The 26,887-nt window shown below is 51.4% G+C and overlaps 1 protein-coding gene across 9 annotated transcripts; it reads left to right on the plus strand.

The window, feature by feature from the left end:
• The first annotated feature begins 12,071 nt into the window (after window positions 1–12,071).
• Window positions 12,072–23,763, plus strand: LZTS3 (leucine zipper tumor suppressor family member 3). 9 transcript variants are annotated; one of them, XM_028828264.2, is made up of 5 exons: window positions 12,072–12,883; window positions 18,474–18,636; window positions 19,241–19,717; window positions 20,037–20,900; window positions 21,241–23,763. In XM_028828264.2, the coding sequence occupies exons 2-5, from the start codon at window positions 18,565–18,567 to the stop codon at window positions 21,937–21,939; spliced, it is 2,112 nt and encodes a 703-aa protein (XP_028684097.1). In that variant the 5' UTR covers window positions 12,072–12,883; window positions 18,474–18,564; the 3' UTR covers window positions 21,940–23,763. The 9 variants fall into 9 exon arrangements, with proteins under 9 accessions (XP_028684097.1, XP_077807460.1, XP_077807457.1 ...); XM_077951331.1 differs by having other exon boundaries at window positions 12,439–12,883; window positions 18,474–18,698; XM_015149423.3 differs by lacking the exon at window positions 12,072–12,883 and adding an exon at window positions 13,074–13,168 and having other exon boundaries at window positions 18,474–18,698.
• Window positions 23,764–26,887: the final 3,124 nt, after the last annotated feature.

The following is a 26,887-nucleotide window of genomic DNA, read 5'->3' on the forward strand; positions in this document are numbered from 1 at the left end:
TATGTGAAGCCACCAGTAATATGGTGGCAGTTCAGTGATTCCCCCAGGCTACCACAGTGATACTGATAACTGGATGCATGTTGGATTTTTGTTTTTGAGACAGAGTCTCACTCTTTTGCCCAGGCTGGAGTATAGTGGTATGATCATGGCTCACTGCTGCCTCAAACTCCTGGGCTCAAGCGATCCTCCCACCTCAGCCTCCCTAATAGCTAGGACTACAGGAGCACTCCACCATGCCCAGCTAATAAATATATATATATATTTTGGTAGAGACAGGATCTCACTATGATGTTCATGGTGGTCTTGAACTCCTGGGCTCAAGTGATCCTCCTACTTCCGCCTCCCAAAGCACTGGGATTATAGCCATGTACCACTGCACCCAGCCTGTACTGAGAATCTTTATAACAGAACATTATTTAAACACATCTGAAATATGTCATAAAAAAATAATGTAATTTATGGGGAGCTTAGTGAGTACAAGGCATGATTTTGAACACCCTAGGGAAGTAGTGAGCAAAACACGGCCCCAGCCACAAGTAGGGATTAGTGCAGTGGTATTAAATCTGACAGCGAGACCAATCAATCACAAGCCAGCAAGTGCACAGCCAGATGCTGGAGTGTATGAAAGGGACCAGTGGATAATAGCAGAGGCCTTCCAGGCTAGAGGGAGGACAGGTGCAGAGATCTGGAGTGGAGAATAAGGCCTGTGGTTCCCTGAGGAGAGCATGGAGTGTTGGGAGGAGGAAAGGCCAGGGCAAATGAGAGACAAAGCTGGAAAAGGAGGCTGGGACCTGGCTGGGAAAGACTGAGCCCGGAGATCTGAGCTATGTTTGGTAAGCCTGGGTGGGGAAGAGGTGGGAATGTTTATTTACTTAGTGTTTTGAATCTGTTAACTCATATCGGCCGGGCGCCGTGGCTCACGCCTGTAATCCCAGCACTTTGGAAGGCCGAGGCGGGCGGATCACAAGGTCAGGAGATCGAGACCATGGTGAAACCCCGTCTCTACTAAAAGTAGAAAAAAATTAGCCGGGCGCAGTGGCGGGCGCCAGTAGTCCCAGCTACTCGGAGGCTGAGGCCGGAGAATGGCGTGAACCCGGGAGGCGGAGCTTGCAGTGAGCCGAGATCGCGCCACTGCACTCCAGCCTGGGCGACAGAGCGAGACTCCGTCTCAAAAACAAACAAACAAAAAAACCTCATATCCTTTTTTTTTTTTTTTTTGAGACGGAGTCTCGCTCTGTCGCCCAGGCTGGAGTGCAGTGGCGCGATCTCGGCTCACTGCAAGCTCCGCCCCCCGGGTTCACGCCATTCTCCGGCCTCAGCCTCCGAGTAGCTGGGACTACTGGCGCCCGCCACTGCGCCCGGCTAATTTTTTGTATTTCTTAGTAGAGATGAGGTTTCACCATGTTAGCCAGGATGATCTCGATCTCCTGACCTTGTGATCCACCCGTCTCGGCCTCCCAAAGTGCTGGGATTACAGGCTTGAGCCACCGCGCCCAGCCTAACTCATATCTTAAAACCTTTACATCACTGTATCCCACAAATTGTCATTACACCATCAACTTCTCCCTCCACAAGCCACTGGACTGTTTGAGAATATCCCTCAAGTCTTCATGCGTTCATGCCTCAACCCCAAGATTGGAGACAGCTATTCCCCTAAGGTTGTGTTGTTCAGATTCTTTTAACAGTATCTCTTAGTAAGAAATCCATTTTCCTATGTGTGCATTTACGCATATAGATACATGAAGCAGGCGTTTCACAGTACAATCCTTTTGGTTTGATGCATGTTGATTCTTGCCTCTCTATTCTGTTTTATTGCCAATGGTGACTAAATTGATTTTACAACAGATCTTGACCTACAGTTTGAAAAACAGAGTACTAAAGAGTCTTGTTTCCTTTATTGAGAACAGGGCAAGGATGAGTATCTGGGTAGAGTTGTGCGTTGTACATAACCTTTGATAGTCATATAGTTGTACCAAAAACAATTTCAGTAGTGACACTGAAAAACATTTTGACTTGATTTATCCTGACAGCATACATAATTTTTGACTGGCTAATACATTATTTGATTATTAATTACAGCAAAATGGATAAGGGAACCTTATAAGAAAACATACCAAATACCAATACTGTAACATTACACTTATTTAAATATAACCTTTTGCTTATAGCTTGGTAGATTTACTCTGACTGGTTTTTAGTCATTTTAACTTACTTTCTATTTTACATTTACTATTTAAATTTCTACCATATGACACAAAAACACATCTATAATATAATAAAACTAAAACTCTTAATGTTCTAACTGTTCAGAACTGAGTAACAGACTTAATTCCGCAATTGCTGTAGGAGATTTTCCTTTAGCTGTTTCTCAGCAAGGTAAGTCAAGTCACCTTGTTGAGCTAAACTCCACAGTTCCCTGTGTTGTTCACATAATAGTGTAGTTGTGTGGACATGTGCTTGCTGTCTAGTTGGGCAGTTGTCTTTTTTTTTTTTTTGAGATGGACTCTCGCCCTGTCACCCAGGCTGGACAATGGTTCTGTCTTGGCTCACTACAACCTCCACCTCCCGGGTTCAAGTGATTCTCCTGCCTCAGCCTCCCGAGTAGCTGGGATTATAGGCACCTGCCATCATGCCTGGCTAATTTTTTTGGGCTTTTTTTTTTGACAGTCTCACTGTGTTGCCCAGGCTGGAGTGCGATCACAGCTCAGAGTTTAAGATCAGCCTGGGCAACATGGTGAAACCCCATCTCTACCAAAAAAAAAAGACAGAAGTTAGCCAGGTGTGGTGGTGTGCACCTGTAGTCCCAGCTACAGGAAGCTGAGTGAGACCAAAAAAAAAGGACCTACATGCTCTATCTGTTTCACAGGTACATGTATGATGCAGAGGCACTCACTTGAAGTGGTGACTTGTGTTCCTTTTCGCTTTGTATCTAAATATCTTGAAATGAGGCTTACAGGGTATAGGTACAGATGAGTCTGTTAGTATCATATAAACAATGCGTCAATTACATAAAAACAGAATCAGACGTTACAGGGGGACCTTGTGGAACATACAAAAAACATAAACCATTTTCTATCTTGGTAAAATGCAATTAGTAAAGAATAGTGTTAAGAAAGAGAATATAGTTTTTAATTTTTTGTATATTTTTCCTTTAACTTTTATATTTATTTATTTACTTATTTTCACTTTTTGAGACGGAGTCTCGCTCTCTCAGGCTGGAGTGCAATGGTGCGGTCTCGGCTTACTGCAACCTCTGCCTCCTGGGTTCAAGCGATTCTCCTGCCTCAACCTCTCGAGTAGCTGGGATTACAGGCGCCTGCCACCATGCCTGGCTAATTTTTGTATTTTTTTTTTTTTTTTTTTTAGTAGAGATGGGTTTTCACCATGTTGGCCAGCCTGGTCTCAAACTCCTGGCCTCAGGTGATCCGCCCACCTCACCCTCCCAAAGTGCTGGGATTATAGGCGTGAGCCACCACGCTCGGCCTTAAATTTTATTTTTCACAAACCCTGTGTGTGTGTGTGTGTGTGTGTGTGTGTGTGTGTGTGTGTGTGTGTGTGTGTATAAACATCAACTCAGCTGGGCGCGGTGGCTCACGCCTGTAATCCCAGCACTTTGGGAGGCCAAGGTGGGCGGATCACCTGAGGTCAGGAGTTCGAGACCAGCCTGGCCAACATGGTGAAACCCCATCTCTACAAAAATACAAAAGTTAGCCGAGCATGATGGCGGGTGCCTATAATCCCAGCTATGTGAGAGGCTGAGGCGAGAGAATTGCTTGAACCCAAGAGGCGGAGGTTGCAGTGAGCCGAGATCGTGCCGCTGCACTTCAGCCTGGGCGACAGGGCGAGACTCTGTCTCAAACAAACAAACAAACACAAAAAAAACACATCAGCTTATAAAACAGTCATAAAAGACCCCAGCATTCTTGGATTATAATCATTTCAGTTACTTTTATATTGGCTTAGATAACCCCCAAGACCTTTACTGGTCATTCCCAGGAATTTTTGGCCCAATTCCAGAAGTTTTCATTTCCTCATAAAGTAAGCACAGCTGTAAAAGGCTTTAGTACAAACATTCAAACTTTAGCATGAATTAAAGTGCCTTGTCTGCCCCCTAATTTGCTGTTCAGAGGTAATGGCAAGCAGTCATCTCAGAGAGGTAAACCCAGATCCCCTTCTGGACAAGTTGGTGGGTAGGACCCCAAAGGATTGCAATAGTCTTTCCTAATCTGATAGGTTTTGGTCTGCATCTCTTCAGTATCAATAAGGATATAGATGTTTTCAACTGCTTATTGGCTATCTGGATTCATAGTGATATATATCTATATCTATATTTTTTTATTTATTTTTTGGGACAGAGTCTTGGCTGTGTCACCCAAGCTGGAGTGGAGTGGCATCTCGGCTCACTACAACCTCTGCCTCCTGGGTTCAAGTGATTCTCCTGCCTCAGCCTCCCAAGTAGCTGGGATTACAGGCACATGCCACCACGCCTGGCTGATTTTTGTAATTTTAGAAGAGACGGGGTTTTGCCATGTTGGCCAGCCTGGTCTCGAACTTCTGACTTCAGGTGATCCACCTGCCTCGGCCTCCCAAAGTGCTGGGATTACAGGCATGAGCCACCGCACCCAGCCCTAAGTGATATATTTCTTTTACCTATTTATCTGTAGACCTAGGGTTTTTGTGATTTCATTCATCATTCAACAAAGGAATGTTGTGTCTATTATGTATTTGTATTCATTTTCTACTGCTGCTGTAACAAATGACCAAATCTTAGTGGCATAAAACTACACAAACTTATTATCTTATGCTTCTGTAGCTTAGAAGTCCAATGTGAGTCTTCTGTGCTAAAATATAAGGAAGGACTGTGTTCCCTTTCTGGAGGTTCTTTTCCAGCTAGAGGCCACCCACATTTCTTGGCTCATGGCCCCCTTCTTCCATCTGCAAAGCCAGTTATATTGCATCTCTCTGATCATTCTTTCCTAGTCACATCTCCATCTCACTCTTTCTGCCGTCCTCTTTCACTTTTAAGAATACTTGTGATGACACTGGGCCTACCTGGATAATCCAGGCTAATCTTCCTATTTTAAGGTCAGCTGATCAAAACCTTAATTCTGTCTACAACCTTAATTTTGGTTGGCCATGTAACAACATATTCACAGGTTCTGGGGATTAGGATTTGGACATTTTGGGTGGGGGGCATTATTCCGCTTACTCTAGAGTATTAAGAGAGAGATGATTTTTTTAAATTTATATTTTAAATATGTTTCTAAAGACAGTCAAAAAGGAAAATGAGTTTATTTGGAAGAATAAACAGGTAAGTAAGCTCTGAAAATGTAGAAATAGCAAAGGATTAAGATATTAAATATTTGCCCAGCTGTGGTGCCTCACATCTGTAATCCTAGCACTTCGGGAGGCAGAGGCAGGAGGATTACTTGAGGTCAGGAATTCATTACCAGCCTGGGCAACTTACCAATACCCCTTCTCTACAAAAAACTTTTTTAAAAGGAAGCTGGGCATATCTGTAGTCCTGCCTCCTCAGGAGACTGAGGCAGGCAGGCAGGAGGATCACTTGAGTCTAGGAATTCGAGGCTGCAGTGAGCTGATTGTGCCAAAGTGCAAAAATTACATTACTGCCTAGACTCCTTTCTTCTGCCATATGACCTGTGATCCCACAATCTCAAGGTAGCCCATGTTTAATCTCATATGTATCTTTCCTGAATTTTCTATGCACGTACATATATATTCTTTGAAAAAGAACAGAGGGGCTGGGCACGGTGGTGGCTCACACCTTTAATCCCAGCACTTTGGGAGGCCAAGGTGGGCTGATTACCTGAGGCCAGGAGTTCAAGCCATCCTATCCAACATGGTAAAACCTCATTTCTACTAAAAATATAAAAATTAGCTGGGCATGGCCAGGCATGGTGGCTCACACCTGTAATCCTAACACTTTGGGAGGCCCAGGCGGGTAGATCACCTGAGGTCAGGAGTTCGATACCAGCCTGGCCAACATGGAGAAACCCCGTCTTTACTAAAAACACAAAATTAGCCAGACGTGGTGGCGCATGCCTGTAATCCCAGCTACTCGGGAGGCTGAGGCAGGAGAATCGCTTGAACCCGGGAGGCAGAGGTTGCGGTGAGCCGAGATGGCGCCATTGCACTCCAGCCTGGACAACAAGAGCGAAACTCCGTCTCAAAAAAAAATTAGCCAGGCATGGTGGCGGGCACCTATAATCCCAGCTACTCAGAAGGTTGAGGCAGGAAAATCGCTTGAACCCATGAGGCGGAGGTTGCAGTGAGCCGAGATCATGCCACTGCATTCCAGTCTGGGTAACAGACTAAGACTCCATCTCAAAAAAAAAAAAAAAAAAAAAAAGGTAGAGGGACTCTCTGTTTTGCGGGCTGCTCAATAAATAAATAATCATAGTAGAAAAATTAGAGCATGATAGGTTGATAGTTATACATATGATTATGCCACAGCTTTTTTCACTTACTGTGGTCATCTTTCTGTGTCAACACATAGGCATTCATGTCCTTCTTTTAAATATTAATAGCTGTCTATTGTTACATTGCATTGGATGCCTTGTAATATATTTAATCAATCTTCTATTAATAGATTGATGTATTTACAAGGTTTTTTTTTTTTACTTTTACAATCAGTACATTAGTTACTGTCTTCAGACATATGACATATTATTAGTGATGTTATCTCTTCCCAAGAAATGAGATTGCTGGGTCCAAGGATGTACACATTTCATATTTTTATATACTATCCAATTGTCCTGCCAAAAGGCTGTACCAATTTATACCCTCAAAAATGCTATGTGAGGCTAGGTGCAGTGGCTCACACCTGTAATCTGAGCACTTTGGGAGGCCAAGGCGGGTGGATCACTTGAGCTCAGTAGTTTGAGACTAGCCTGGAAAACATGGCAAAAACTTGTCTCTACAAAAAATACAAAAATTAGCTGGACATGCTGGTAAATGCCTGTAGTCCCAGCTACTCGGGAGGCTGAGGCAGGAGAATCACTTGAACCCAGGAGGCGAAAGTTGCAGTGGGACAAAATGGTGCCACTGCACTCCAGCCTGGCAACAAGAGCGAGACTCCATCTCAAAAATAAATAAATAAATAAATAAATATTAAAAAAATAAAAAGAATTATTGACTTGACTTCTGGTAAAATCAAGAGGGCCTCAAATGGTCTAGCTGTAAGCTGCCCTCCTGCTGTATTCTGTGGGTAAGGTCCCCTAGCCAATCCTTTCATCAAATGAACCAGGAGCAGTTCCTGCTTATCTCTTAATAGTAGGCTTCAGTTCCCTGCCAGTCTGTAGAATTATTCATACAAGCCAGTTACCTCCCATACAGGAACCAGGGAGCACCTCACTCTCATCACTACAAAGCCTGCCCTCCACAACCCCTGGTTGTTCACTCCATTCCTGAGTGCACCTCCTGTGTGGCCCTGCATGGCTTGTGGTGCCCTTTCCCATTGAGTATGTAACTAATGAACTGCAGTAAATCTCACCTGTCCAGTGTCGGTGTTGTGTTTGGTCACTGCCATCACATGAAAGTGGGAACCCCTCCCTCAGCTATGGGGCAAAGAGGACGTGATTAAAACAAACATTCAAAAGACTAATGAGGCCGGGCGCGGTGGCTCAAGCCTGTAATCCCAGCACTTTGGGAGGCCGAGACGGGCGGATCACGAGGTCAGGAGATCGAGACCATCCTGGCTAACACCGTGAAACCCCGTCTCTACTAAAAATACAAAAAACTAGCCGGGCGAGGTGGTGGGCGCCTGTAGTCCCAGCTACTCCGGAGGCTGAGGCAGGAGAATGGCGTAAACCTGGGAGGCGGAGCTTGCAGTGAGCTGAGATCCGGCCACTGCACTCCAGCCCGGGCTACAGAGCAAGACTCTGTCTCAAAAAAAAAAAAAAAAAAAAAAAAAAAGACTAATGATATCCCATGCTGGTGAGGCTGTAGGGAAACAGGAACTCATGTAGCTTTTTTTTTTTTTTTTTTTTTTGAGATGGCAACTCACTCTCTAGCCCAGGCTGCAGTGTGCAGTGGCATGATGACTGTTCACTGCAGCCACGACCTCCCAAGTTCAGGTGATCCTCCTGCTTCAGCCTCCTGAGTTGCTGGGATTACAGGCACTTGCCACCTCACCCAGCTAATTTTTGTATTTTTAGTAGAGACGGGGCTTCACCATGTTGGCCAGGCTGGTCTCAAACTCCTGACTTCAGGTGATCTGCCCACCTCAGCCTCCCAAAGTGCTGGGATTAAGGCGTGAGCCATTGTGCCTGGCCGGTAATACATAATTCTTCATTTCAACTGTTCTTGGTTAATTGGGAGGGTTCTTTTTGGGTACTCATTTTTGACTGATTTTTTTTTGGCATCTGTTATGATAATTGTTTCTTTTTCTCATTTGACAAACTCATGGCTTATTAATTTCATATAGAATAATCTACAATTTTATTTTCTTGAATTGTATGTAGGATTTTCCCCCCCGGAACTGATGAACTGATGAGTACGGTTTTCAGTTTTCCTTTCTTCCTATGCTATTATTAGGAATTGGTATAAGGGGAATTGTGGCTTCATAAAATGAAATAGACAGCTTTCTATCTTTTCTGGGTTCTGATGCAGATTAGTAGGGTGAAAATTATCTATTCAGTGAGTTTGGGAGATTTCTTCCATTAAACTATCTGAGGCCAGAGCCTTTTTTAAATTTTATTTTGGCCGGGCGCGGTGGCTCAAGCCTGTAATCCCAGCACTTTGGGAGGCCGAGACGGGCGGATCATGAGGTCAGGAGATCGAGACCATCCTGGCTAACACGGTGAAACCCTGTCTCTACTAAAAAATACAAAAAACTAGCCGGGCGAAGTGGCGGGCGCCTGTAGTCCCAGCTACTTGGGAGGCTGAGGCAGGAGAATGGCGTGTACCCGGGAGGCGGAGCTTGCAGTGAGCTGAGATCCGGCCACTGCACTCCAGCCTGGGCGACAGAGCATGACTCCGTCTCAAAAAAAAAAAAAAAAAAAAAAAAAAAAATTTATTTTATTTTTTTGACACAAGGTCTTGCTCTGTTGCCCAGACTAGAGTGCAGCAGCACGATCATGGCCCATTTGCAGCCTCAACGTCCCAGGCCCAAGCCATTATCCAACCTCAGCCTGCTGAGTAGCTGAGACCACAGGTGTGCACCACTGTGCCTTGCTAATTTTTTAATTTTTTTTTTTTTTTTTTGAGACAGGGTCTCACTCTGTCGCCTAGGCTGGAGTGCAACGGCACGATCTCAGCTCACTGCAACCTCCACCTCCTGGGTTCAAGCGATTCTCTTGCCTCAGCTTCCCGAGTAGCCAGCACTACAGGCATTCACCACCACACCTGGCTAATTTTTGTATTTTTTGGTAAAGATGGGGCTTCACTAATGTTGGCCAGGCTGGTCTCAAACTCCTGACTTCAGGTGATCCACCCGCCTTGGCCTCCCAAAGTGCTGGGATTACAGGAGTAAGCCACCGTGCCCAGCCCAATTTTTAAATTTTTTTATAGAAACAGGGTCTCCCTATGTTGTCCAAGCTGGTCTTGAACTCCTAGGCTCAAGCCATCCTCCTGCCTTGGCCTCCTAAGGTGTTGAGATTATAGGCGTAAGTAACCATGCCAGCCACCAGAACCTTTTTTGGACATATTTCTTGGATGATGTTTTTAACATCTTTTTTATTCTTGTAATTTTATTTCCCAGAAAATGATCCACTTTATCAAGGTTTTCAGGGCCAGACACAGTGGCTCAGGCCTGTAATCCCAGCACTTTGGAAGGTGGAGGTGGGTGGATCACTTGAGGCCAGGAATTTGAGACCAGCCTGGCCAAAATGGCGAAAACCCTGTCTGTACTAAAAATACAAAAAATTAGCTGGGCGTAGTGGTGCACACCTGTAATCCCAGCTACTGAGACTGAGGCACGAGAAGCACTTAAACTGGGAGGCGGAGGTTGCAGGGAGCCAAGATCATGCCACTGCACTCCAGCCTGGGTGACAGAGCAAGACTGTCTCAAAAAACAAACAAACTTGTGTGATCATTAATCAGCAAGTGACAAATCATCTTAAGCAACAAAACAAAACAAAACAAGTATTGATTGGTTCGCTCAACTGATGAACCGAGATACAAATAGTCTAATCTCAGCACTTTGGGAGGCCGAGGCGGGCGGATCTCAAGGTCAGGCGTTCGAGACCAGCCTGACCAACATGGTGAAACCCTCTACTAAAAATACTCTACTAAACTCTCTACTAAAAATACAAAAATTAGCCGGGTATGGTGGTGGCATATGCCTGTAATCCCAGCTACTCAGGAGGCTGAGGCAGGAGAATCGCTTGAACCCAGGAGGTGAAGGTTGCAGTGGGCCAAAATTGCGCCATTGCATTCCAGAGGGAGACTCTGTTTCAGAAAAAAAAAAAAAGTCTAGTTCATGGTTGCTCTGAAAGAAAGGAAGGTGATTGCATTATTCATTGAACAGATACACACTATGCAGAGTTTGTGTAAATTTTAAGTGAGACTCTGTCTCAAAAAAAGAAAAGTTTTCATATGCATTGGACCAGAGTCAGATATAGATAGTATTCTCTTATTTTCCTGGTGTTCTTTTAAAGATGCAAAACCAGGCCGGGCGCGGTGGCTCAAGCCTGTAATCCCAGCACTTTGGGAGGCTGAGACGGGCGGATCACGAGGTCAGGAGTTAGAGACCATCCTGGCTAACACGGTGAAACCCCGTCTCTACTAAAAAATACAAAAAACTAGCCGGGCGAGGTGGTGGGCGCCTGTAGTCCCGGCTACTCGGGAGGCTGAGGCAGGAGAATGGCGTAAAAACCCGGGAGGCGGAGCTTGCAGTGAGCTGAGATCCGGCCACTGCACTCCACCCTGGGCGACATAGCGAGACTCCGTCTCAAAAAAAAAAAAAAAAAAAAAAAAAAAAAAAGATGCAAAACCATATTATTCTATGAAATAGGAATGGAGACTATAAAGAGAGATTAAGTTGAGATAAAGACAGAGGTGGAATGGAAGTTGGCTGAAAGAAAATAAAATCAAACAAGCAGAATCAAATGTCTTATTGGAGAAAATAAACAGTACTCTTGACTCTGATGAAAATCAAATCCGTAATGGTGAAGAAAAACTTGATATAGTCTCCCAGGGTGCAGAGAAAACAGATTTATTTGACATTGGTGATCCAATGTGATAGTTTTAGAGGACAGGAAAGAAAAAACCCAAATCTTTTCACAGAATGGACAGGAAGAAAACTTTTCTAAGCTGCAAAGAAGACCTCTTTTGTTTCTGGAAAATTAATAGATAAGGCCCATATTGATTTATACTGGCAAAATGTTTGACTTCTGAGGGTAAAGAAAAACCCTTGCAAGCACCAAGCAAACTGCTGACCTTAAACAGACAAACCCAGCTTTGCATTTTCAGTGCCAGAAGACAATGAAATAAAGACAAGAGTTTTGAGGGGGAAAGCTTGAGACTCAAGAATCCTATAAACAGGAAATCACTGTAAAGGCATTCTCACCTAGGGCAAAGGCTTAGGAAATACAACATTCCAGAGTCCCCCCTGAAATCGCCAGTCATGTGAGAGATAGGTCCAAATGAGGAATAGAAAAATTAGAATACAAAAAACCGGCAGTGACATTGAAACCAATTAAATAGAGTTGGCAAAAGCCAAAAACAAGGATTGAAAAAGAATGTGGCTTAAAAAAAAAAGTGTAAACAAAAGCTAGGTCTGTTGTCCTGATTAAGTGGACAAATATAAGTAGTGAGGGCGGCAGGTAGGAGGCAGAAAAGCACATTACATTTCTTATGACATAAAGGGGAATATAAAAACGAATTATTTGTCACTGACTTTACTAATTTGTGAAATGTAAACTATTTTCATTTGATTAAAGGCAGTCGCGAGAAGAATTAAAAACACTTTCTGCCTTGAAAATCACGATAGAAAATAAAAGCAAATGTGGGAAAATTCAGAAAACAGGAATAAATAAAAACTAGAGAATACAAAGTCGTAAGACCAAACACGACACCTATAAACAGCAGAGACGTAATGCGTTAAATCCCAGCCACAGTAGAGACTGCAGTTCTTAGGACAGACCCTGGTGCCTCCAGGCCTTTGCTAGTGCTAAACTCTCGGCCAGGCTTGTTTCCCCACCCTATTCAAGGCTGAGGCCTCAATTCAAGGCCGACTTTCTCCTCCCGGCAGTCCTCCCGGGCCGCCCTAGGCTGAGTGAGCACTCCCCACAGTGAACGCTGCCGGCGCGGGCGAGGCCGGTGCTCTAGGTCCGGGACAAAGTCCCCACCTCACTCCCTCTCACCCCGGATTGCAGCGTGTGGTCTGGGGCCACGCGTTACGCCAGGCGCGGGACAGGGTGAAAGCGTTCAATCCTGCTGGGGTATAATGTGCATTTTTTCCCCGTCGCACCTTCCAGACGGTGATCCAGTGTGAGCAGCAAGTTTCAAATCGTCTCCGTTTGATCACGAACGGAGTTTACTGCCCTTCGACGCCTCCCGCACGACAGCCCGTGGTCCTCGCGCCCGGGCGGGTCGTTTCTCGGCCGGGTGGATCCACCCGCGACGATTCGTCCCGACCCCACCTAGCGGACTTGCAAGGTCCAAAGGCGTCCGCTGGGAGGCCGCGTCCGGAAGAGCTGGCGCGGGAGAGGAATGGGGCTCGGGGCTCGGAGTCGGGAGCCCCTTCACCCAAGCAAGAGGAGCTCCTCCCCCTCTTCCTAGACGTGGGATTCAGCGAGGGCGCGGTTCCATTGGATTTGTTGCAGACGAACGACTGGGCCTAAACCCAAGCCCAAGGGCCTGGGGGGTAACGAGCGATGACCGGAGGGGATTGTGGCTGTCTTGCTGCGCCCTAGAGAGGGTGAGGCGGAGGGGTCCCACGCGCGGGCGGGGCGCAGCGACGAAGGGGTTAAGGCGCCTCGCCCCGCCCCAGCCCGGGCATTGGCTGTCCCGGGGGGCGTGGCCGGAGGGCGGGCTCGCGTTTGCCGCAGCCGCTGGTGGGCGGGGCTCGGGCGGGGAGCAGGAGGGGCGCGGAGCGGAGCCGGGCCCGCGCCGCGCGTCCCGCCGGGCGTGCTTCGGGCTGCGCCAGCGAGCCGGGCCGGTGGCGCCCGTGTCGGAGACCCCGCGCCGGACCCTGAGGCAGCGAGTAAGTGAGGCAGGCCCATCGTGGCATCCCTCCCGGCTCCGACCTGCCGCCGTGCCTGCTGCACTGCGCGGCATGTCAGACCTGACCGGGACTGGGTAGGGGGCGCGTCCCGCTGCTGGGGTCCCAATGGGGAGGGGAGCGGAGAGGAGGCGGATGATGTCATGGATGCTTCGCCCGGCCTGGGAGGAGGTGGCGGCCGGAGGGGGTGCGGCTCGGATTATGTCACCTCTTCCCTCTGCGCCCCGCCCCCCGGGGCCACACGCGTTGGTGGGGAGCCTGGGGAGGTGCGGGCGGGATTTCCCCCATCGCAGGGACTCCTAGGTCCTGTGGCCTGTGGCTGGGGTCTCTATCAGTTGGCTCTGCGGGCCATGGGCTGCTGGTGAATGGCGACCCCCCCACCCCCAGCAGAAGCTCGTGTTTGCGCGCGTGTGTGTGCTCGGGGTGGAGGGGGCGCTCTCGGCCCCCTCAGTCCTCAGTCCGGAAACACCGGCTTCATCAGAGCCAGTAGCTAGGTGATGGGCCCATTCCGCCGCCAGTGCTTAGGCCACCGAGGGAAGATGGATCTCCCCTTACTCATCCCAACCAAGAAGTTCTGGATATCTCTGCACCCCAAAAGCCCTGCAGTGCCCCCAGATCCCTTTCCTCCCTCCGTCCTGCTTCCTGGAAACCCCTTCTGCTCCCCCTGCCCAGATTCACTGCCTCTTTGCATGGCCCATAACTAGCATTCCCACAGGCATTTGCCCTGCATTTCTTTGGTGCAGGGCCCAGAGATCCCTAGGACTCTGCCATCTGTGCCCCTGGGAAACCTACAGGCCAGACATGGGGATGCCTCAGAGTGAAATCTCCCTGGAGTGACCTGAGCCAAGGGCTCCAAGACGCCCCCTCGGGTGGGTAGAGATCAGGGATGCTGTCCTGAGGCCAGCCTTTGGACTGGTCTAGAAGCATGTAGGATGGTCACAGAGAGCTGGCAAGAGCTTGTGTGTGAAGTAGAGAGGGGCTCAGGTCAGGGGAGATAGAGGAGGGGCATCAGGAGGGGCCTTGGGGACCCTGCTGCAAGCTCTACTCTTGTTCTGGGGACCAAGAGGAATACCAGGCGTTTCACCCATTATACATTTACTTCTTAAAATGCCTGCAAGGTAAGTGTGAGAACTCGAGGTGAAATTACCTGCATGAGGTTGCACTGCTAATCAGTCCAGCTGGGATTTACACTTGGAGCTGATGCTGCCAGAACTCTGTCTACTGCACTTGATCCTGCTCGTGGAAGGATCTGGACAGAGCAGGGGCAAGATCAGCTTTGCCCTTTAGAAGGAGTTCCCTGGCAGCTGCCTGGGGGAGGGAGTGCAGGAGAAGAAAGTCCATTGAGGAGCCCCCAGCAGGGGTGCTGGATGGAGGGGCTGGCTAGAGATTTTTAGGAGATAGAATGGTCTGGGGTTGGGGCCTCTGAGACACCAAGTGTTCCTAGCTTTGGGAGAGACACAGGTTGGGGAGTGGGTTGGAGGTACCTATACATGTAACTCTTAGGTAGAGTCCGTTTGGCACCTTCATGACGCTAATACTGTGTATAATGCCCCAGGCACTGAGGGCTGAGGTGACAGAGATCGAGGCAGTTGGACAACAGGCTGTCATCCCAGGGTGGTGCACTGATGCCAGGAGGCTGCCTTTGCAGACCATGCTCAGTTACCTGGGCCAGTTCAGGACCTTTCCTCTTGGTTCAGTTCCTGCTTATCAGGGAAACATCCTCTTCCTTGTCCTGCCAGTGCCCTACTGGGATTTTGTGGAAAGAAGCTGCAGCAGTCAAAGCTTGGGAGAGACAAGGGGCAGGGCATGTTTGCAAGGGGTTAACCATGACAGGTTAAAATTACGACAAGAAGCTCTTTAGAGAGTGAGGCTCCAGAGAGATCTTCTGTGGGTTGATAGTCAAGCATTCCCCAGGTAGAGCACAGAGAAAGGAGGCTCAGGACAATGGTCCTGGAAACTTGTTTCCATCCACGACTCGAGGCATCTGAGACTTGCTGGGGACTACACACACTCTAGAGAAACAGTAGGGCAGAGTGGCATATGACCAGCCCCAACCTATGCTCAGGTTATCCTTTCCCGGATTTCAGGGAAGGTAGTACTACATGTTTGTATTGCCCCTTATAGTTTACAAAGCACCTTCCCAAACATTATACCCTGTCACTCAAGATCAACATGATCACTGTTGAGGTTTATTCCTGCCCAGATCCAGGTCTCTGGTGCAGCCACCTTGCTTTCCCCTTGCCTAGATCTTTCATCCCACTATTGGCGCCTTCCCTCAGCATATTAACACTCAGGTTTCTACCATGGTTAATTTTAAAATTAAAAAAGCCCTTGAATCTCAAATCTCCTTAAATGACTGCCTTCTCTTTCAGCAGGAACTCTGCCATGTCTTTCTCTGCACTCCTCTAACCTTGTGGACTGCCTTTGTTTTGTACCACGTTTTTGTTCTGTTTTGTTTGTTTGTTTGAGAGGGAGTCTTGCTCTGTCACCCATGCTGGAGTGCAGTGGCGCAATCTTGGCTCACTGCAACCTCCACCTCCTGGGTTCAAGCAATTCTCCCACCTCTGCCTCCCGAGTAGCTGAGATTACAGGCATGCGCCACCACACCCAGCCAATTTTTTTGTATTTTTAGTAGAGACAGGGTTTTGCCCTGTTGGTCAGGCTGGTCTCGAACTCCTGACCTTAGGGGATTCACCTGTCTTGGGCCTCCCTAAGTGCTAGGATTACAAGCGTGAGCCACCGCCCCGGCCTATTTTTTTTTTTTTTTTTTTTGACATAGTCTCGCTTTGTCTCCCAGGATGGAGTGCAGTGGCATGATCTCGGCTCACTGTAACTTCTGCCTCCTGGGTTCCAGTGATTCTCCCACCTCAACCTCCTGAGTAGCCGGAATTGCAGGCGTGCACTACCACGCCCAGCTAATTTTTTGTATTTTTAGTAGAGACAGGGTTTCACCACGTTGGCCAGGCTGGTCTCGAACTCCTGACCTCAAGTGATTTGCCTGCCTTGGCCTCCCAAAGTGCTGAGATTACAAGCGTGAGCCACCACATCCGGCACTTGTACCACTTTTCTGAAACCATTCTGACATAGACGTTGGTGATGTCTTCAGACCGGCTCCTAAATCCTCAGCACACTCTCCAATCCCAATGTTACCTGGCCCTGTTATTTTTGACACTGGAAACTGTCCCCATATTCTTGAATCCCCTCAATCTTGGCCTTCAGGGCCCACTTTCTCCTGGCCTTCTTCCTGCTCCCAGAGTGCCTCCCAGACTTCTGGGGCTTTGCTCCCTGGCCCAGTGCGGGACCCCACCCTCAGCACCCTTGAAAACTGATGATGTCAATTTCTCTCCATCTAGTGCTTTTTTTTTTTTTTTTTTTTTTTTTTTTAAGACAAAGTCTCGCTCTGTCACCCAGGCAGGAGTACAGCGGTGCAATCACAGCTCACTGAAACCTCTGCCTCCTGGGTTCAAGGGATTCTCGTGCCTCAGCCTCCCAAGTACCTAGGATTACAGGAATGCACACCACGCCCAGCTAATCTTTCTATTTTTAGTAGAGATGGGGATCCACCAAGTTGGCCAGGCTGGTCTGAACTTGGCCTCAAGTAATCTGCCCACCTTGGCCTCCCAAAGTGCTGGGATTACAGGCATGAGCCACCTTGCCTGGTCTCCATTTACTGCTTGAGAGGTATCTTTCTCTGATATTTCCCAAAGCAACTATTTTCCCCAAGCAGTCTCACCCTATCATGTTAAGAGTGTCACACCCACCCTGGTGCCCAGTCCAGAGTTCTCCCTTGTCCCCACCGCCTGACCTCATCTGTATGAAATTTTGCCAGTTCTTTCCCAAACCCTGCCCAGGCTTTCCTACTGGTTCCAAGCCTCAGGCCTTTCAGCCTTCATCCTCTCAGTCCGCAGCTGCTCCCCACATTGCACCCAGAGATGGCAAGGGAAGGGGGCCATGCTTAAGGTAGGAGGGGGTTGCAGGGCTGAGGCATAGCGGGCTGGAGTATGCTGGGGAGTAGAGGCAGAGCAGGGACTAGAGTGAGGCCAGAGAGGGACCCAAGGCACAAAGGGAAGGAGGCTATCACTTTCAGGGTTGTGCACTTGCTGATTGCACCCTTCATTTGGCTCTCTGTCCTCATCCTAGTCCTGGCCCTTGCTTATGGGGACAGACAGGTCCAAGGGAGTAGGGTGGCAAAGTGCTCTTCTCCACACCTGTGGGAACAGATGCTGAGTATGGAATTCTACAAAGACAGTGGACAAGCTTGGTAGTGAACTTTCCAACAACCTAGAGCTCTCATTCCTGGTGTGGGGGCCAGAAGACTCCTGAAGGACAACAGTTTTGTCAGGTTCCCTTGGTCTGGGCCAAGGATACAGCATTAGAACCCAGATGCCGTATCCTTGGTCTGGGCCAAGGATAGGGTATCTGGGTAGAAGATGGTCTGTGGGGCCATCGGGTGCCACGTGGACCCCTTAACTTCATAGGGAAGGAGGGCTCCCTGCCTGGTTTATGCAGGGTGTAGTGGGAAAAGGCCTGAAGGGCACCCCCTTCCATTTCCCACACACTTATTTGAGGGTCTAACCCGAGGCAGACACTGCCTAGTGCTCCTGCCCGGCTGCATTATGCAGATCTCTGGGGCAGGTGTTCCCAGGTGCGAACTTGAGACAAAGGAACGAGGAAGCAGGGCCTCCCTGAGCACAGGTAACCCGAGGCCTGGCTCCCACTGCGCCTGTGGGCCCGCCTTGGGGGAGGGGGACGTGCACCCACAGAAGGGCTCAGAGGGCTTCATGGTAAGCTGAACAGGGTCAAGGTCCACAGGGAGCGGGAGAGGGGAGTAATCCAGGAAGTCTTCCTGGTGGCAGTGAATTCTTAGCGGGGTTCGGCAAGCCCAGGATCCTCGGGGGCGCTGCAGGGTGCGCGGCCCCTCCCCTCCCCCCGCCCACCTGTGGGAAACGCAGGCCCAGAGGGAGGCTCCGTCAGCGCCAGCAGCTGGCGCCACTGCGTCCCCTGCCCCGGCCTCAGCCAGCCCTGGGACCTCTGCAGAGGACTGATCCCGGGAAGGGGGCCCTGTCTTAAGACCTTGGGGCGGGCAGGCCTGCCACCTACTGCAGCCGCGGCCCCCATCCGTCCGCGGGGGACAGGGCGTGCCCTTGGCGGCGCCCACCCGCGACCCAGATGCGCACCGCCTACCCACCCTCCCCAAGACTCCCGTTTCCTCAGGCGCTCGCCGCCTCGGGGCGCCTGGCACGCGGCAGCCCCGCAAGGTAGGTCCTTCATTCCTCCCATTTCGCAGAGGAGAAAACTGCAGTCCGGGATGGCTCAGTCGGCCCCTCCAAAGCCGCGCAGCTGGTTCGGGCCGAGCCCCGACTGCGAGAGTGAGGCACATGGCCCCTGCAGACCGGGCCTCGGAGGGTCCCAGGCTTGAGGACCCGTCAGCCCCTCAACCCTTTGGAAAGGCAAGGAGAGAAGCCTGCGCTGGTAGTGAGCTTCCACTTCTGCCCTGACTGCAACACCTTAGGTTAGGGGGCTGGGAAGGACCCCCACCCTCAATTTTTGGATACGAGTGTATTTCTCTCCCTCCCCTATCTTCTGAGGTTGGTTCCCTGTTGGATTCAGGTACTGCTCTCCCCTTCCAACCCCATTTCCCCAGCCCGTGAGGTTCGGATGTTAGGGTCCCAGACCCAGGATAAAGAACCCCAAAATTCTGGGGTTGCAGCAAAAAGTTGAGAGGGTCACTGAACCTGGGAAGCTCATGGCGGAGGTGGGGCTAACGCAGAATTTTAGGAATGGAATGCTGAGCTGAGCTGAGCAACGGCTGGGGGCTAGGTGCATGGAGCCCTGGGGGTTGGGCTTTATCAGGTGGGCAACAGGCAACCCCCATTCCCAAGTTCTCTCTTTTACCCCAGCCCTATTCCTTCACCTTGGATGCCTGAGGACTTTTTGTACCCATTGTAAGGAAGGGGACACTGAGGGGCAGAGTGGTGCTGGGTTGACTTGGCTGGGGTGGTGGGAGTAGGAGTAGGGTCTTACCTATTTCTGCCTTCCTACCTGTGCCCACAGTGCCCCCCTGGCTTAGTCATGGCGAAGCTGGAGACACTGCCTGTGCGCGCTGACCCAGGGCGGGATCCTCTCCTGGCCTTTGCCCCACGGCCCTCCGAGCTTGGACCCCCGGACCCCCGCCTGGCCATGGGTAGCGTGGGCAGTGGGGTGGCCCATGCCCAGGAATTTGCCATGAAGAGCGTGGGTACCCGCACAGGGGGAGGGGGCAGCCAGGGCAGTTTCCCTGGCACTCGAGGCAGTGGCAGTGGGGCCAGCAGGGAGAGGCCAGGCCGCTACCCCTCAGAGGACAAGGGTCTCGCCAACTCCCTCTACCTCAATGGCGATCTGCGGGGCAGTGACCACACTGATGTCTGTGGCAACGTGGTTGGCAGTAGCGGTGGCAGCAGCAGCAGTGGTGGCAGTGACAAGGCGCCACCACAATATCGTGAGCCCAGCCACCCACCCAAGCTCCTGGCCACCTCTGGCAAGCTAGACCAGGTCAGCCTTTTTCTGGGGGTGGGAGGCAACCCAGAGAGGAAGGCAAAGTGGGCCTTCTTGGAGGTTGGGTTGTAGGGGCAGGATGGAGGCTGGGCTGGGGAGTCATGGACTGGGGACCTGGGGCCAAGTCTAGCGGGTGGATCAAGGACAGAGATCTGGCATTGGGGAGCCATGGGGTAGAACCCCAGATGAGGGACCTCAGGATGGAGATCCAGTAAGGGTGGGAGGTGGGGCTGGACAAGTCTCGGCCAGAGGGAAGAGCCTGGGCCAAGCCCAAGGCCTCATCCTGATGCCCAGCCCCTTCCTGCCTTTCCTACAGTGCTCAGAACCACTAGTTCGGCCATCGGCCTTCAAGCCTGTCGTACCCAAGAATTTCCACTCCATGCAGAATTTGTGCCCCCCGCAGACCAATGGGACTCCTGAGGGACGACAGGGCCCTGGTGGCCTCAAAGGCGGACTGGACAAGTCCCGGACCATGACTCCAGCGGGCGGGAGTGGGAGTGGCCTCTCAGACTCAGGCCGGAACTCCCTCACGAGCCTGCCCACCTACAGCTCCAGCTACAGCCAGCACCTGGCGCCCCTCAGTGCCTCCACCAGCCACATTAACCGCATTGGCACTGCCAGCTATGGTAGTGGTAGTGGTGGCAGCAGTGGTGGGGGGTCGGGCTACCAGGACCTGGGGACCTCCGATAGTGGACGGGCCTCCAGCAAGAGTGGATCATCGTCATCCATGGGGCGGCCAGGCCACCTGGGCTCTGGGGAGGGTGGAGGTGGAGGCCTACCTTTCGCAGCCTGCTCACCGCCCTCGCCCAGTGCACTCATCCAGGAGCTGGAGGAGCGCCTGTGGGAGAAGGAGCAGGAGGTGGCAGCTCTGCGGCGCAGCCTGGAGCAGAGCGAGGCGGCCGTGGCCCAGGTACTGGAGGAGCGTCAGAAGGCGTGGGAGCGGGAGCTGGCCGAGCTGCGGCAGGGCTGCAGTGGGAAGTTACAGCAGGTGGCCCGCCGTGCCCAGCGTGCCCAGCAGGGCCTACAGCTGCAGGTGCTGCGTCTGCAGCAGGACAAGAAGCAGCTGCAGGAGGAGGCAGCCCGGCTGATGCGGCAGCGGGAAGAGCTGGAGGATAAGGTGGCCGCCTGCCAGAAGGAGCAGGCAGACTTCCTGCCCCGGATGGAGGAAACTAAGTGGGAGGTGCGGGCTGGGGATCTGGGCCTCCCCCCTCTGCCTCCCTTCTGTCCCTCTGGGAAACCCCAGGGCATTTGCCCCTCACTATCATAAGGGGGTGGGGGGTGGTGAAAGGAGCAGGGGGGACAAAATCAACTGGCAGTGCCTGTGAGGACCGGAGGCCATCCCCTGGGTGAGACATGTCCATCTTGAGTCCAGGCAGGTAACCCGGTGCGTCGCTGCGGATGAGGGGCTGAGCCAGCAGCCCCAGGAAGCTTGGTGCCCCTGGCTCCAGATCTGGTAGCTGGGTTGGGGTGAGCAGAGCTCTGCCTTTACCTGGCTTCTCCTCTCACCTGTTCCTGCCCAGGTGTGCCAGAAGGCTGGTGAGATCTCCCTCCTGAAGCAGCAGCTGAAGGACTCGCAGGCGGATGTGTCGCAGAAGTTGAGTGAGATCGTGGGACTGCGCTCACAGCTGCGGGAAGGCCGGGCCTCGCTTCGGGAGAAGGAGGAGCAGCTGCTCAGCCTGCGGGACTCCTTCAGCAGCAAGCAGGCCAGCCTGGAGTTGGGCGAGGGCGAGCTGCCTGCTGCCTGCCTCAAGCCGGCGCTGACCCCCGTGGACCCGGCCGAGCCACAGGATGCTTTGGCCACCTGCGAGAGCGACGAGGCTAAGATGCGCCGTCAGGCCGGGGTGGCCGCTGCCGCCTCCTTGGTTTCCGTGGACGGGGAGGCGGAGGCTGGTGGGGAGAGCGGGACGCGGGCCCTGCGGCGGGAGGTGGGGCGGCTGCAGGCCGAGCTGGCGGCTGAGCGGCGGGCCCGGGAGCGCCAGGGTGCCAGCTTCGCCGAGGAGCGCCGTGTGTGGCTGGAGGAGAAGGAGAAGGTGATCGAGTACCAGAAGCAGCTGCAGCTGAGCTACGTGGAGATGTACCAGCGCAACCAGCAGCTGGAGCGCCGGCTGCGGGAGCGTGGGGCCGCAGGGGGTGCGAGCACGCCCACTCCCCAGCATGGCGAGGAGAAGAAGGCCTGGACCCCCTCCCGCCTCGAGCGCATTGAGTCCACAGAAATCTGATCGACCTGGGCACTCGGCCTATTGACAAATGTCCTGTCAAAAGGCCACAGTCCCTAGTGTCCCCTACCCTCCATCTCCCCCATAGATCCCGTATCCCCAGACCAAAGAGGTTCTCTAAGCAGCTGTGACCAGGTTCCTCCCTCCCCACCTGCCCTTCCAGCTCCAGCACTGCCCCCGTGGCAGCCCACTTGGACCCTCCTAAAAGGAGGGAATAGGGGGAGGGCAGGATGAGCAGGGGCAATCCTAGGTGGTGGGGGAGTCATGCTCCCTTTCTTGGCACCCTCTTGTTGGAGATGGAGGCAGCAGGCCTGCAGTGCCATAAGGTGCCCCAATCCTTCTGGGGGTCAGGGCTGCTACTGTTGGGCCACCCTGTGTCCAGTGATGCTCTCTGTGCTCACCTCCTAGGCCAAGGAGCCTGAGGGGGCCTGCACTGGGTTTGCTGAGACTGACAGACCCTGGGCTCCAGACCTCTCTCCCTCCTACAGTGCTCTCCCTCCCTGGGCAGATTGGCAGGACAAGTGGGAGCAGATGGCCTGCCTTTGGTTGAGAGGGCTACCTGCCCAGCCCCTCCCCCCAAGATCTCTTGGGCTCAGGCCTCAGAGCCTGGCCTGGTCGTGAGTGTGTGTCCCTGTGTGTGTGTTGCGGGAGGGGAGGACTGGGGCTGGAAGTCCGGCACCCAGGGAAGATCTGTCCTCCTGTTCTTGGAAAGGGTTGCCTGATGGCTTCTCGGCTCTACCCTCGCCCTTCTGGCCAGGATCCCGCAGGGCAACAGCCCCATCTGCTTGGCTGACCCCACACCCAGGGCCACTGTCCGGCTCCAATACAGCTATTAAGTACTACCTGCCTCTCAGGCACTCTCCTCACCCAGTTTCTGAGGTCAGACGAGTGTCTGCGATGTCTTCCCGCACTCTATTCCCCCAGCCTCTTTCTGCTTTCATGCTCAGCACATTGTCTTCCTAGGCAGCCTCTTCCCCAAAGTCTCACCTTTTCTTCCAGTAGAAAATTCTGCTTGACTTTTGGTGCACTGCCCACTTCCCAGCTCCACTGGCCCAAGTCTAAGCCGGAGGCCCTTGTTTTGGGGGTGGGGGGAGAGTTGGATGTGATTGCCCTTGAAGAACAAGGCTGACCTGAGAGGTTCCTGGTGCCCTAAGGTGGCTCAGCATCTACCCAGGGTAGGCCTGGCATGAGGGGTTAGGTCAGCCGACGTCAGCTACTTCTCTTGGGGCCCTCTCAGAGTCCATCTCCCCAAGACAGGAAGGGAAAAGCAAATTTCTAATTCACCAGCAATAAAAATTGGAGGAGGCTTGGCCCTCAGCCCTTGTATTTCTCTCTTTTTCACTCTCTCTTCCTCCCACCCCCAGGACTGAGTTTTGGGGGGCAAGGTGGAGAGAGCTGGCAACTACTGTGAGCAAGTCCCCTAGCCCCTGACCAGCCTCCTCCCATGACTGGTGACTGTTTAATGAGCTGTGCATCCCCCACAAAAACATGAGTGCCCCTCTGTGTGGCCTCTGACCCTTTGCACAGCCCTTCTGGGTGGTCCTCACCAGGTCTCTGAGCTGGGTGGGAGGCCATCCTGGCAACCACTGCCCATTCCATTCACCCCTCACTGCACCTGCCCTAGAACCTGGGCCTAGGCCACAGGGGCAGGGAGAAGAGAAGGCATTAGTAAGAAAAAACTAGAAAAAAATATGAACAGACTTAGCTTTGGGACGTCCAACCACAAAAGAAATTATATATAAATATATATAAATATATATCTCTACCATATGTGATGGAAAGACTTTTTGTTTTCCTTTCCCAAAGAAATAAAATGGAAAAAGCCTCTCGAGTGGTATTCTTTGGCCTGTTTATGTCTTTGCAGGTGTGGGAGGTGAGGCCCGGGTGGGGGATGGAGGCAAAGCTGGAGTAAACAGATTTCCCAGAGGAGGCATGAGACTGGAGGTGCTCACTGGGCCGTGCTAGGAGGTTGGCCCAAAGCCCAAGCTCTGCCACGTTGCCTGGGAAGAGTTGTGGTGCCACGTATGTGCCCAGTGCCCAGTGGGGCTTTCTCTTCAGCTCACACCGTTGTCAAAGGGGTTTCAAGCTCGTTCCAGCTCAGAATCTGGACACTAAGCTGCTAGCCAGAAAGCAGATGATGTAGGACAGCTAGATGCAGCCTGCGGTCGTCTAAGCCACCATACAGCAACTGGTAGATGTTTGCGGGTTGAATGGATAGAAGTGAAGAATGGGAATAGGTTTGCAATTAATGGTGAAGCCCCGAAGGCAAAAGAGACCCAAGCATGCTGCACAGCAGAGAGCTTCCCTTTACAACAATTCCTCTGTCATCCTCTCAAAGCACCACAATCAAGAATGCATTCTGTTGTAAGTAACACAAAGGACCTCAAAGAGTGGTTTATTTTTCCCCAACCTGACAAGAAATCTGGAGGTGGGTGTCATGGTTGTTGGATCATCGGGGACCTAGATTTTCATCCTCCCACTGTCCCATCCTTAGCATGTTATTCCCTCCTTACCACAAAGTGGCTGCCACAGCTCCATGAAGGCATTGAGGCTGCCCCACTTTATCATGAAAGTAAAAGCTTTCCCAGAGCCCTCCCAGGACCCTTCCCTTTAAGTCCTGTTGGCCAGAACTGAGTCACATGCTCCTCCCACTTCAAGGGAGAATGGAAAATTGAGCATTACAAAGAGAAAAGGATTGTCATGGCTGCCTGGGAACAAACATGGTTCATTCCTTGGGGGTAGGCACTCTGCTTTCTTTGGGTTCTACTGGCAAGGACAGAGTCATAACAATGAATAGTGTTTGCCCTGGTCTGGCCTGAATGAGAGAACCCTCCCTAAGCAGTGGTGTCTGCGGTCTGGAGCTCCAGATATTCAAACAGCGCTGTCTCCAGAGATCAGGAGTTGGGATGCCAGGCTTGCCCCTCCTTGCAGGGACGTGTTCTCCCTACATTGATTTTGTCTTCCCAACAGGATAGTGCCCTGGAGGGAGCATGATTTCTCAGCTCTCCTTCACCCCGCTTGGGAGGTGTGGACTGGTAGAGCCAAGGCATTGACAGGATATGAAGACCCTGATCAGCATATCTCAAGTGCCCTCAGGAATGGCAGCCTGGGGCCAGGCCTTTCTGATAGGTAGAGGCTTAGTAGAGTCTCTTTCTTGTCTAGGTACCTGTACTGACAGCTGTGTCAGTATATGTACCCAGTAGGACCCAGCCCTCCTTCTTAGGGTGGTGGAGAGTTGCCCTGGCTCATGCTCCATAGCTCTGGCCTCCCTAAGCTCCAACTCCACATCTATTTCTCTCAGCAGGCTCATCTATCCATCATGTCACTAGCTCTTTTCCTGGGAGCACTTTACAGATACATCTCTATTATACATGCATTTTTTTTTTTTTTTTTAAAGATGGAGTCTCACTGTCGCCTGGGCTGGAGTGCAGTGGTGCAATCTCAGCTCACTGCAACCTCTACCTCCTGCGTTCAAGTGATTCTCTTGCCTTAGCCTCCCAAGTAGCTGGGGTTACAGGCGCCTGCTCCCACGCCCAGCTAATGTTTTTTGTATTTTTAGTAGAGACAAGGTTTCGCCATGTTGGCCAGGCTGGTCTCCAGGGATTACAGCTGTGAGCCACCATGCCTGATCAATGCATTGTTAAAATTAGACAGGTATGGTGGTGCATGCCTGTGGTCTTAGCTACTCAGGAGGCTGAGGCAGGAGGATCACTTGAACCCAGGAGGTTGAGGCTACAGTGAGCCGTGGTTGCACCATTGTACTCCAGCCTGGGCAATGGGGTAAGACTCTGTCTCAAAAATAAGTAAATAAATAAATAAAAATAAAAATAAATACATGTATTGTTTTTATCACTGTACAGGCTTAGAGAATTTATGTGAGCTGGGTGTGATGGCTCATACCTGTAATCCCAGCACTTTGGGAGGCTGAGGTGGGAGTACTGCATGAGCCCAGGAGTTTGAGACTAGCCTGGGCAACATAGGAAGACACTGCCACCCCCGTCTCTATGAAAATAATAATAATAATATAATAAGAATGAATTTGTGTGGCTTCCCCAAGGCCATAAAACCCTGAGTGGTGATCCTCAGATTTGAACCTGTGTCTAAGCTACTTACTTTTTTTTTTTTTTTTTTTTTTTTTGAGATGGAGTCTTGCTTTGTGGCCCAGAGTGCCCAGGCTGGAGTACAGTAGCAGTATCTCGGCTCACTGCAACCTCCACCTCCAGGGTTCAAGCGACTCTCCTGCTTCCGGAGAAATCTCCAGGCTGGATTATAGGCGTGCGCCACCACACCCGGCTAATTTTTGTATTTTTTTGTATTTTTGTATTTTCATTTTTTATTTTTTAAGATGGAGTCTCACTCTGTCACCCAGGCTTGAGTGCAGTGGTGCGATCTTGGCTCACTGCAAGCTCTGCCTCTCATGTTCATGCCATTCTCCTGCCTCAGCCTCCCGAGTAGCTGGGACTACAGGCGCCCGCCACTACGCCCAGCTAATTTTTTTGTATTTTTAGTAGAGACGGGGTTTCACCATGTTAGCCAGGATGCTCTTGATCTCCTGACCTCGTGATCCGCCCGTCTCGGCCTCCCAAAATGCTGGGATTACAGGCTTGAGCCACCGCACCCGGCCTGTATTTTTAATAGAGACGGAGTTTCACCACCTTGGCCAGGCTGGTCTCAAACTCCTGACCTCAAGTGATCCGTCCGCCTTGGCCTTTCAAAGTATTGGGATTACAGGCGTGAGCCACAGCGCCGGGACTAAGCTGCTTAATGACTTCCAGAGCGATCCATTCAGGAAGGTGTTTTCCCTCTGCAGGTCCTAGACTCCCCCTGTCCCCTCAACAACGTCCTCCAGTGGAAAATGTCCTTGGGAAACGCTGACAAAGTCTTTTGAGCCTCGGCCGCACCCGTTACTCGCGCAGCAGGCGGAAGTAGCGGGCAGTTGGCCGGAAGTGGG

This window comes from Macaca mulatta, chromosome 10 (assembly GCF_049350105.2).
Source record: "Macaca mulatta isolate MMU2019108-1 chromosome 10, T2T-MMU8v2.0, whole genome shotgun sequence".
In the NCBI taxonomy this organism is placed as follows: domain Eukaryota; kingdom Metazoa; phylum Chordata; class Mammalia; order Primates; family Cercopithecidae; genus Macaca; species Macaca mulatta.

Coding starts and splice junctions, on each gene's coding strand:
- LZTS3 (XM_028828264.2), top strand. CDS start 18,565: ATGGCCCCTGCAGACCGGGCCTCGGAGGGTCCCAGGCTTGAGGACCCG. Junction 18,637..19,240: donor CCCCTCAACCCTTTGGAAAG/GCAAGGAGAGAA, acceptor CTGTGCCCACAG/TGCCCCCCTGGCTTAGTCAT. Junction 20,901..21,240: donor TGGAGGAAACTAAGTGGGAG/GTGCGGGCTGGG, acceptor GTTCCTGCCCAG/GTGTGCCAGAAGGCTGGTGA.